We start from the raw sequence: 12,705 nt of genomic DNA, 5'->3' as shown, positions 1-12,705 counted from the left end.
CTATTCAGGGTCTTTTCTGTTTCCATACAAATTTTAGGATTAGTTGTTCCATTTCTTTGAAAAAAGTGGATGGTATTTTAATGGGGATTGCATTGAATGTGTAGATTGCTCTAGGTAGCATTGACATCTTCACAATATTTGTTCTTCCAATCCATGAGCATGGAATGTTTTTCCATTTCTTTGTGTCTTCCTCAATTTCTTTCAAGAGTATTTCATAGTTTTCTAAGTACAGATTCTTTGCCTCTTAGGTTAGATTTCTTCCTAGGTATCTTATGGTTTTGGGTGCAATTGTGAATGGGATCGACTCCTTAATTTCTCTTTCTTCTGTCTTGTTGTTGGTGTATAGGAATGCCACTGATTTCTGTGCATTGATTTTATATCCTGCCACTTCACTGAATTCCTGTATGAGTTCTAGGAGTTTTGGGGTGGAGTCTTTTGGGTTTTCCACATAAAGTATCATATCATCTGCAAAGAGTGAGAGTTTGACTTCTTTGCCAATTTGGATGCCTTTTATTTCCTTTTGATGTCTGATTTCTGTGGCTAGGACTTCCAATACTGTGTTGAATAGCAGTGGTGATAGTGGACATCCCTGCCGTGTTCCTGAGCTTAGGGAGAAAGTAGAGCCTCCAGTTTTGATCACACCTCATTAATAGTCTTTTTGATTTCGACTTGGTTAGATTTTAGTTCTTTTATTTCTCCAGAAGGAGTTTCTCTAATATCTTCCATGCTTTTTTCAAGCCCAGCTAGTATCTTTATAATCGTCATTCTGAACTCTAGTTCTGACATCTTACTAATGTCGGTATTGATTAGGTCCCTGGCAGTCAGTACTGCCTCTTGTTCTTTTTTTTGAGGTGATTTTTTCCGTCTTGTCATTTTGTCCTGAGGAGAATAGATGAATGAGAGAACAAAATGCTAACAGGGTAACAATGACCCCAGAAAAATATACACTAAACAAATCAGAAGAGACCTGAAACGGGGAGAAAAGAAAGGGAAAGAAAGAAAAAAGAAAAAGATTTAAAAAAAAATAAGAATATGACCAAATATGATCAGGCTGGTGAATAGATCAGTGCCACACACTAGATTTTGGACGTATTTTGGTCTGTTAGAAGAAACTGCCTCCCAAAATTTTAAAGAAAGAAAAGCTTATATATGTACAAAAATAAGGGTAAATATGATGAAGGGATGGAATATGACTGTAAAGATGAAAATTATAAAAGATTTTACGAAAGGAATTGATAAGAAGTGATTGAAAAAAGAAGAGAAATTAAACAAAAAAAAAAAAAAAAAGGAAGAGAATGTGATCAGGCAGGAGACTAAAACAAAGCCATCCACTAGAGATTTAGGGTATATTTTGGTCTGTTAGAAGAAACTGTATCCCAAAATTTTATTTTATTTATATATTTTTTAAGATTTTATTTATTTGACCGAGAGAGACACAGCGAGAGAGGGAACACAAGCAGGGGGAGTGGGAGAGGGAGAAGCAGACTTCCGCGGAGCAGGGAGCCTGATGCGGGGCTCGATCCCAGGACCCTGGGACTATGACTTGAGCTGAAGGCAGACGCTTAACGACTGAGCCATCCAGGCGCCCCTGTATCCCAAAATTTTAAAGAGAGAACAACATATATATATATATATATATACCAAAAATAAGGTTAACTACTATGAAGAGATAGAATATGATCTAAACATGAAAAATAAAAAAGATTTTTATAAAAGGATTGATAAGATGTTGATTGAAAAAGGAAAGAAAAATTCAAAAAAAAATTTAAAAAATTCACTTTGAAAGACTAAAGAATCAGGGGTTAAAAAGCCATGGATTCTATGTGCAGTATTCCCCTAGCGCTGGAGTTCTGCTGTGTTCATTGATCGGTAAACTTGGTCTTGGCTGGCTGTTCGTGCTGATCTTCTGGGGGAGGGGCCTGTTGCCGTGGTTCCCAAATGTCTTTGCTGGAGGCAGAATTGCCCCGCCCTTGCCGGTTGGGCTAAGTAATCTGCTCAAGTTTGCTCTTGGGAGCTTTTGTTCCCTGCAAGCTTTCCATTTGGCTTTGGAGGATGAGAGTGAAAATGGCGGCCTCCCAGTCTCCCCCCGGAGGAGCCGAGAACTCAGGGCCCCACTCCTCAGTGCGCCCCCAGAGAAAAGCAGTCAGTCACTCCCATCTCCCCGGTCTCCGGCCCTACTCCGTGCTCACCGGGCCTGTGACCGAGCGTTTCTATCTCTGGCACCCGACCCCGTGTGGAGTCTCCAAACCCAGCAGATCCCTGCGGTGCGCTCCCGCGCAGCTCCTCCTGGGGGAGGAAGGGGAGTCTCCCCGGCTCTGCCGCTTGTTGGGTCCCTGCTGGAGGAGCAGTGGCCCGACTGGGCCGCGGATCACGGTTTATGGCAACCCCGAGCTGAGAGCCCACTCGTGGGCTCCTGCAGCCGGCTTCCCCCTCCGATACCCGGGAGCTCTGCCGCACTTCAGTCACCCCCGGTCTTTCTGTGACCCCGAGGGTCCTGAGACCACACTATCCCGGGAGGGTTCCACCCCCCGCTTAGCCACTGGAGCGACGTCCCTCAGCGGAGCCGACTTCTAAAAGTTCTGATTTTGTGCTCTGTGGCTCTATCACTTGCCGGTAGCAGCTGACAGAGGCCACCTCTTCCGCCATCTACCCTCTGAATATTGCCTCGGGGATTCATTTCTTCGCATGTCCTGTCTTCCAGAAAGTGGTTGCTTTTCTGTTCAGAGAGTTGCTGCTATTCTTTTCTTCGATCTCCTGTTGAGTTCATAGGTGTTCAGAATGGTTTGATCCCTACCTAGCTGAATTCCTGAGACCAGACAAAATTTAGGTCTCCTACTCCTCTGCCATCTTGCTCTGCCACCCCCATAATAGAGTACATCTTAAAAGTACTCATCATAAGAAAAAAAATTTTGTGACTATGGGAACAGATGTTATCTAGACTTATTGTGGTCATTTCACTATATATATATCAATTATATATATGTATATATTTTTTAATTGAGAAATAATTTACATATAACATATTATTAGTTTCAGGCATACAACATAATGATTGAAATGTATACCTGAAACTAATATAATGTTATATGTCAATATTTTCTCAATTTAAAAAAAAAGTATAAGCAGGGGAAAAAAGTATCATGGGTTGAAAGAGGAGGTAGCAATCATTTAAAGAGCTATCTGAATCTCTGGCAGTGTCTTAATTTTATCATAAAAAGCTGAAAAATCTCTGTCTTTATCTATCTATCTATCATCTATCATCTATCTTATTCCTTGGCCTACTCACACCCATCTTTGGCTAGCACATTGAAAATTTCATTACAAATATCTATACTATGTAAGTTCTCCAAATTATTTTAAAACTTAAACATATAGTGGATGCTAAGCATGTTTGCTGAATTAACTATTTCCTAAATTCTCATATATAATATTTTTAAGTGATTAAACAATAATAATAAAAATGATCACTTGTATTTTCCATACTAATTTTCTTTAATAGTGTTAACTTACCTATTTTATTTCAATTGTACTGTCTATCTGGAACACAAAGATTATGTGGAGGAATTCATAGGAATGAAAACCAAAAACGTGTCCTTTGTATGGAATAAGAATTACAATGATACTTGGAAATCAATGGAGTTTATACTTTGATATAAAGAAGTTGTTAAATATCATTGGCTCAGTAGTTTCTCTTTTGTTTTGTTTTTTTAAAGATTTTATTTATTTATTTGAGAGAGAGAGAGAATGAGAGATAGAAAGCATGAGAGGGAAGAGGGTCAGAGGGAGAAGCAGACTCCCTGCTGAGCAGGAAGCCCGATGCGGGACTCGATCCCGGGACTCCAGGATCATGACCTGAGCCAAAGGCAGTCGCTTAACCAACTGAGCCACCCAGGCGCCCAGTAGTTTCTCTTTTATAAAAGTTGGCTTATGGCAAATAACACAAGCAATTTTCCTTTTCATTCTCAAGTACCTTAAATATTTGTACTAAATATTGCAATTTAATCTCAAATATTATTTATTCTGGATTCAGACATGTGCTTAGAAATTTTATCCTAAGAGAAGATAATCAGTTCAATCTTCAAGTAAATATGTGTTTTATATACAAGAACAAAAATTATTTCATTGTGTATCTGAAGGATCATACTATAAGGACGAGAATATTGGTAACTTGAGCTCAAATCCCAAACCTACATGCAAATATAATATTACTCTGCCTACCAGCTTTCACGATGCTGTACGGATATCCTAAAGGGAATCTACAAATACAAAAAATCTCAGATAGCTCTCTTGCTGATCTCATCATTTAGGCCAAGCCATAATAATGTTTTTCTGTACAGAATGTCTGGAAGCTATGTGATCCCGTAGATTCAGGTTGCCAGTGATGCGAACCATAACATAGTGCTGGTCACAGGACAATCAATTTAACCATTGTGAGTGATAGTGCTTCTCTAGATGGCTGAAAATGACTAGTTCAGCCATAAGAACTCTCACATGGTCATTTAATATAGTGCACTCACAAGTTGATTGGTAGTAAATAACACTGGCTTGAAAATATAGCAAATGTAATGCAGTAAAAACCTGATATAGGAGCTATTCTAGAGTACAACATTAATTGTATTTCCTGAGCCAAGAGTGACTTCCACTAGTTTGTGTGTGTGTTGTTGTATTAGAAATATAAAATTGAGGGGCGCCTGGGTGTCTCAGTCAGTTAAGTGTCTGCCTTCAGCTCAGGTCATGATCCTGGGGTCCTGGGATTGAGCCTTGCAGTCAGGCTCTCAGCTCAGCGGGGAGTCTGCTTCTCCCTCTCCCTCTGCCCCTCCCCACACTTGTGTGCACGTGCTCTCTTTCTCTCTCTCTCTCCTTCAAATAAATAAAATCTTAAAAAAAAAAAGAAATGTAAAATTGAATGAGGATCATCAGACATTTTTTGGGAAAAGAATACATAAATGACACAAAATTTTATACCTGTATTCCCATAGATTTATATAATCCATTGAATATACAAACTACTATTTGCTGTAACCTTAAAATGATTTTTTTCACTATTGATAACTTTGAGATTAGTTTCACTTTGTAAATTTGATAATCCCTGTGAGATTTTAATATTTCTGCTCTTCTTACTGAATGTTTTAATTTATCTTTAAGGGTAAAAATGTTGAGACTTAACAGCTGACCCAATTAGTATGCTCCTTTATATGTACTTCCTAGCCTCCTAGCCTTGATAGTAAACAATCAATGTATCCCTACATTCCCAATATTTAAAGAGAGGATCTTTTCCTTCTCTCTCTCTCTTTTTTTAAAGACTTTATTTATTTATTTAGAGAGAAGGAGAGCATGCACGAGTGGGGGGAGGGGCAGAGGGAGAGAGAATCTGAGGCAGACTCTGCGCCGTACATGCAGCCCACCACAGGGATTGATCTCACCGCTGGGAGACCATGACCTGAGCCGAAACCAAGAGTCAGACCCTCAACCAGCTGAGCCATCCATGCGCCCCACTTTTCTTTCTTCTCTCTTATAGCAATCTTCATATCCATGATTTATTGCTAAGAGAATTTCAGTTGCTCTATTTTGATTTGTTTCACTATGTGATACAATTGAAACTAATATATATATATATAGGCTCTAAGACTCTGGAAATTAATTAGCATTCAAATAATTTAAAACATTGTTTTAAATAATGGCCAACTTATAAAGAATGTAACTAAATTTTGAAGTGCTTAAGTTGATGATACATAATAACTAAAATGCATTGAGTGAACTTTGGATCCTGAACAAACTTTAAAAAAATCCATAAGGGATATTTTGGAGACAATTAAGGAAACTTTAACATAAAATGTGTATTGTATGATATTATAGAATAAATATTCATATATTTAGTATGATAATGATACTGTTGTTATGTAGGGAAATTAGAAGATTCATGCTGAAGTATTGAAAAATGAAGCATTATCATGTCTGCAACTTATTTTCTAAAGATTTTCATATATGTGCATAAAGTATATATACAACATAAAACTTGCATGTAGAGAAAAAATAAATGTGGCAAAATACAACAACTCATGAATCTAAGTATACCAGTGTTTATTGTACTCATATATCCACTCTTCTGTAGGCTTGACATTTTTCAAAGTAAAAAGTTGAAGGAAAATTCTTATTCTAGTAAATGAACAATTTTGCTTAACTTTATATTAAATGTCCATTTTCTATCTATCAACTGTTCCAGAAAAGCTTTTATATATCAGGAAAGTGTTAGAAAATGTTGACTTTTTAAAGAAAGCTATGTTTATTTAAGAACAAGACTATACGAAAGAAGATGCTAGTGAGTTTATATTCTAGAAGTTTTCATCTTGGAAAGTTTTTGATGAATGTCTCTAAACTAAAATTTACACTATTCATTTGGAATCTAGCATTACCCAGGAAATGCACATAATAAGGATTTCATAGCCATTCTATCACCAGTAGTAGATAGGGAGGGACAGAATTAATTCAGAATGAAAACAAGGTTAAGTACCCATCCTATCATGGAAGTGGTGAATAAGAAATGTCAGATAAAAAAAAAATGTCAGATAGCTGTATCAGATAATCAGACCTCTTTTCCTTATGAAAGCTTAGGCAATTAAAGGACTGTGAAATTAAAAATGCAATCTTTTAAATGCGGTGTAATTGACAATGTTAATTCTAAATTAGTTTTATGTATGTCTCTGCACTTATAGGAGGAGCCGAAGACAAGATGTGAGACATGGAAATCCATTGACTCAGTGCAGAGGATTTAATCTAAAAGGTATTAAAACTGAGCAAGGGTCAAACTTGGTAAAGAGCTGCATTGCTCCATGTCACATTTCAGGGAGGGAAACCTCGTTATAATTCATATCTTCTGGGTTTTTTTTTCAAGATTTTATTTATTTATTTGACACAGAGAGAGACAGCAAGAGAGGGAACACGAGCAAGGGGAGTGGGAAAGGAGAAGCAGGCTTCCCGCGGAGCAGGGAGCCCAATGCGGGGCTCGATCCCAGGACCCTGGGATCATGACCTGAGCCGAAGGCAGACGCTTAACGACTGAGCCACCCAGGCACCCCTCATATCTTCTGTTTTAAGGAGAGATTATGAAGATGCTTGGTGTTCATATGGAAATTAAAAATTGAACGTTATTTGTATGTATAGTAGGAAAAACAAATGTCTGTGACCACAGTTACCTTGGGTGTGTTAGTTGGTTAGGTCTTTCACATAGATGTCAGTTATAGATTTTCCAAGCTATTATTTTTTTTCTGAAGAAACAAAGCTATTGTCTTCTTTGTTAAGAAAAAAAAGGTACTTTTTTAAAAATTTGAAAATTATAAAATTTTTTAAAAAAATTTACCATTTTAACCATTTTCAAATGTATAGTTCTGTGGCATTAAATACATTCACATTGTTGTGCAACCAGCACCACATCCATCTCTAGAACTTTTTATTTTTCCCAAGTGAAACTCTATACCCATTAAATACAAACTCCCTCTTCACCAGCTTCTGGAAACCACCATTCTAACTTTCTGTCTTTATGAATTTGATTCTTCTAAATACCTCTTATAAGTGGAAACACACAATATTTATCCTTTTGTAACTGCTTATTGCACTTCTTCAGGGTTCATTCATGTTGTAACAACATGTGTCAGGATTTCTTCTCTGTTGAAAATTGAAAAAATATTTTATTTTATGTTTATATCACATTTTGTTTATTCATCTGTCGCTAGACACTTGGATTGCTTCCACTTTGGGCTATTATAAATAATCCTGCTCTGAACATGGGTGTACCAGTGCCTTGGTTTTACAATTTATAACCATTCCAATACTTCTGAGAATCCTGCGTCTGTCTTAGGATCAATCTAACTCATTTCTTCCCATCCTGACATAAAGATCCCATGTTACTATATTTTCCCCACTAACGCTCTCCCCTCCACCTGAACCTCACCAGTGACATCTCTTCAGATGGAGCTCTCTTGGTGCTACAGACCCACTGGTTGCTAACAATTAACACCAAGACTCCTGTTGCTAATATTTTTGAGTCTGGGCCTTTCTTTAGTAAAGACTGACATTTGTATTACTAACTACATGAACTATAAGGAGAAAATTGTGACACATTTTGCTTAGTGGTTCCATACATCTAATTGAGGGAATAAACCCAGGTTACCATTTCTCTATTTACTGAGTATTTTATAAATATGTGTGCCATTTCTACTAGTAGTAGTAGTTACAGTGGTAGAACTGCCAGTGGGGGTAATGATGAACACACATGGGTGTTGGCTTTGTGTCAGAAGCTGAGTCAAGTACTTTTTTAATGGATTATCACACTTAATGCTCAAGACACTGTACCAAAGTAAGGTCTATTATTATCGCCATTTTATGAATGAAGATGCTGTTCCTATTTAAGCTACCACATGATTATACTATATGGTCTTCCTGAATTAAGCATTTCAGTACAGAACCTGTATGAAAATATAATCCATGTTTTAGAGCCAAGTAAAACTGAGACACAGAAGGGTCAAGGAAGTTGTCAAAGGTTACATAGTCAGTATTGGTGAAGTCAGAATTTTACCTCCAGTACCTCTGATTCCAAAGATTGTTTTCTCAACCACTACTTCCTGCTGCAGCCACACTTGGCTTTCTGACTTTTCCTGATGCTTCTGAATTTTATCTGTACTCCACTGAGTTTGGATGAACCTGGCTTTAATGATGCCTGGCACTTACTAACTCTTCAAGTAGGATATGTTTCCTAATAATCCACAGCATTGGCTTGCTCAGCTCTGAAAAGCTGAGAAAACCTAATTTGTAAGGATATTGTAATAATTAAACAAATGTTCAGAGTGATATTAAGGACTTTCCTTGGTATAGAGTACTTCTTGAATAAACATTGATTACCTTATGCCTTTCTCTCCTTCCCTTTAGGTTAAACACAACAGGTAAACCAATGTCTAATAGTCTGCTTGTTAAATGATTAAAGATCGCCTTTTGGAGGCTTCTATAGGTGATGACAATTTTATAGAACAATAAACATTCATATAGGAGAATATGTTCCAAATTCTCTTCTTTTATTTTTGCTTTTCAGCATATAGAAATGCAGCTGAAATTGTTCAGTATGGAGTAAAAAATAACACCACTTTCCTTGAGTGTGCCCCGAAGTCTCCACAGGCATCTATCAAGTGGCTGTTACAGAAAGACAAAGACAGGAGGAAAGAGGTGAGTAACACACCCCAGCAGCAATCAATCAGGGCTTTGGAAAGACATTCGATCACCATCCCTCAGTGAGGTTCAGATCAAATGGGAAAGAAAAGGCATATGAACATCCTTTTATGTCTTTGGGATGACAAGTGCCACTTTCTTTAAAATCCTTTGTCTGTAGAGATGATGAATTAATTAGAAATTCTTGCTGCCTGTTCCCTTCTATGATACGGTGATTGAAACAAGAGTTTGAGCACTCAAGACAGGGTATTGATATGAGGAAGCATTCGTAAAAGAAACAAGATGTGTGCAAAACCAGAGGCCAAGTTCTCACACAGCAGCACCTTTGTGTGATTCACGAGATAAAAGGGGGCTTTAAAAAAAGTTCAGTGTTTCCTCAGCAAGAAATTACACTAAACTATAACTTTTATGGTAAGGAGCATTTTTCTGCTATGCGGTAATCTGTTTCCTTTGCTTTATTATCCATGACTCTAGGGTTTTGTTTTGGTAACATATGGAATCGTTGTTTATGGGACCATTGCCTTTATTTAGTGATATGGAAAAACAGTTTTTCAAAGAAAAGGACACTGACAACCTTGCACTGATTGGAAAGAGCTGTTTAAAAAGGGAAGCATTGTAAAATGGCTTAGGGTGAAATATTATAAATAATGAGCTCCAATAATATTGATGTCAGTTTGTACTGACAGCTGAGAGGAAGAAGAAGAAAAATATATATGTGTACATAAAGCCTTAGGGTAGTCTAACATGTAATGCTATTAGCAGTGTCATAAAATCTGATGGAGCAAAGGGGAAAATGGAGCCTTCTGCATTTGGATGTATCCTTCTGTTGTGGGCAGTTTCGGTACCAAGTATTAAGTTAATTGGAGGTATTTAGAATGGATACAATCCCAAGCTATAGAACACAGACACTTGCATCAAAGTTACTGAAATACATGTTGGCTCCACATGAGAAAATACTTTACAACTCAGACCTGCCTGTTCAAAGACAGTATGAGCTGTTTAGGAAATTGTGTATCCCCTGTCACTGGAATAGTAAACCATAGGCTGATGACCGGCTGATGACCACTCGCATAAGAGATTTAACTGTCTGGAGGAGAGAGGAGCTAGATGAACTCTGGGGCTCCTTCTTGCCCCAGAATTCTATGATACTAAACAAATCTTTTTAAACATTTTTATTAATAAAAAACTATTGTTTATTTGAGATCTCTTTTCTTTGCCACAAAAGTCTGTCATCAAAGACACCTTGAAATTTCTAGTCTAATTAATTTTAAATTCTTTTGAATGGATGTAAATGGTAATACTAATTGCCTTAGAAAGTAACCTGGAGTAGAAGTCATACTGTGTTATGATGATTATCATACAGAAATGGAAGTTCTTAGTCCAGAGCATGGCACATGGTCATGAACAGTCCTTCCTGAGAAGTTCTGTCTGTTCATATGTGAATTGGAAATTCGAAACTCAAACAGAGATTACCTAGTATGAATAAAATGTTTTTCTTTAATTAAGTAAAAAGTTAAATACAATAACATACAATAAGTGAATAAAATTTCTATTATGTAAATTAAAGAAAATGAGTACATGCAAGCTTGAATACATGCCACAGAAATTAATAAATGGAGTTAAAAATGGAATGAGTTAAAAGATTTAATGACTGAATCTTCTTTGTGGTATTTCTAACATTTTATTTCAGAATGCTCAAGAATGTAGACTCAATTATTACTATCTTGCTTTTTCTTCTAATCTCAAAAACATAAGAATGCTATAAGACTATGAGAAAATGAACTGTAATTGTGCAAATCTATTTTATCCAGAATTTATAGAGTGCAATTCCATTCATTCTTAATTTAGTTGAACAAATTATTACTGTCTTATTAAATTTATCCTAATTTGTCCTTAATAGTTTAGGCAAACACACACTTATTTCTCATGTTAATGATATATAAATATGGAACTTTAAAAAAAAAAGTAAGACAAATGATAAAAGCTCATGGATGAAAATGTAAATAGTTAATACCAAATAGCATAAAGTAAAAAGTAAAAGATCTCACCTCCACTTCAATATTTATTCATACTTCGTGGAGTATGAAGCTACTAAGAATTATATATTCAATCATAATGTATTCCTCCAAATGTTCCCCATCATTTCCTATTTTTGTCTTTCTCTCTCTTTGTCTCTCTTGGTGACATACACACACACACTTTAATATCAGTACATTTGGAGCTATTATTTTTTCTTGGCTACAGTATTCCACTATACGAACATATCTTTTTTTTTTTTTAAAGCTATCGCTTAAGGTTATTGTTTTGCTTCTTATCAAAAACATCATGTAAATGAATATTTGCACACTTGTGAGTATCTTTTGTACAAATTCCTAGAAATGATGAGGCACCTGGGTGGCTCAGTCGTTAAGCATCTGCCTTCAGCTCAGGTCATGATCCCAGGGTCCTGGGATCCAGCCCCACATCGGGATCCAGCCCCATATCGGGCTCCCTGCTCAGCGGGAAGCCTGCTTCTCCCTCTCCCACTCCCCCTGCTTGTGTTCCCTCTCTCGCTGTTGTCTCTCTCTGCCAAATAAATAAATAAAATCTTTAAAAAAATTCCTAGAAATGAAATTTCTGCATCAAACACTATATGCATGTTACATGGATTTATAAAATTGGCCTCCAAATTTTTTCCTAATTTTGCACACATAGAAAAGTCTTTCTTTTCCTTTTGTTTCTGAGTACACTTCTACATGATTGAGACTATTTTTGAGACACATTTAAACTTTTAAAATTAAATTAACATCTAAACTTTGCTTTATATATTTCAGTCCTTCTTCCTGATCTCCCTTTTCTAGATCTGTTCTATTATCTGTATTTTAATACTATACTTTGCCTTTTTGTGCTTTTTGAGGGGGGGGCTACTTTTTATCTAAAACTATCTTTGATTTTTATTTCATCAGTAATTAGATATGTATTTATGCAGAAATATACCATTTAGAAAAACATTTTACATACATTCCTTTATTTTGATTTGGATCAATTTCCCCCCCCCCCCTCAGTGAAAGAGCATTCCAGAGTCCCCATGTCAAGGAACTTCTTACCACTTAGCTTTTTAGTCTGTTTGTTGACAATACTATAGCTGGAACTTTAAGAAAGATGGATTTCATGCATTTAACTAATATCCAGCACATGAGAGTTTTTTCAGGATAAACCTGTAAAGTAATTAAATATTAACTTCATAGCTTTTTATTACCTTTCCTTGGAAAGTAAAACCATTTAGAAGATGCAGAAGATGACGGCATTTCAGCTTATTTTTAGTCATTCTTTAGTTTGGGATAATTGGAAAAAGCCCTTGATAGTGTTCAAAACTCTGCCTTTGTTTATATAATTTTTTTTGAGTTGTCTTACTACTCAGTAAAGTAATGAATTGTTTCCATTTTTAGTTAGGAGAACATTCATCATGGAGAAATGGTAAAATTCAACCATTTAACTGTGCCTTCATGA

At 36.4% G+C, this 12,705-nt stretch overlaps 1 protein-coding gene across 3 annotated transcripts in view; it reads left to right on the top strand.

Annotated features, from left to right (window-relative positions):
• Positions 1-12,705, top strand: part of SEMA3C (semaphorin 3C) — a 179,233-nt gene that overhangs the window by 163,264 nt on the left and 3,264 nt on the right. For all 3 annotated transcript variants that reach the window (XM_027574509.2, XM_027574510.2, XM_027574511.2), the window contains 2 exons: positions 6,714-6,781; positions 9,083-9,213. In XM_027574509.2, coding sequence (XP_027430310.2) covers positions 6,714-6,781; positions 9,083-9,213 — 199 coding nt within the window. The remainder of the gene's footprint in view (positions 1-6,713; positions 6,782-9,082; positions 9,214-12,705) is intronic.

This window comes from Zalophus californianus, chromosome 12 (genome assembly GCF_009762305.2).
Source record: "Zalophus californianus isolate mZalCal1 chromosome 12, mZalCal1.pri.v2, whole genome shotgun sequence".
Taxonomy (NCBI): domain Eukaryota; kingdom Metazoa; phylum Chordata; class Mammalia; order Carnivora; family Otariidae; genus Zalophus; species Zalophus californianus.
The sequence above is the reverse complement of the archived record's forward strand: the minus strand, read 5'-3'. Positions and strand labels throughout refer to the sequence as shown.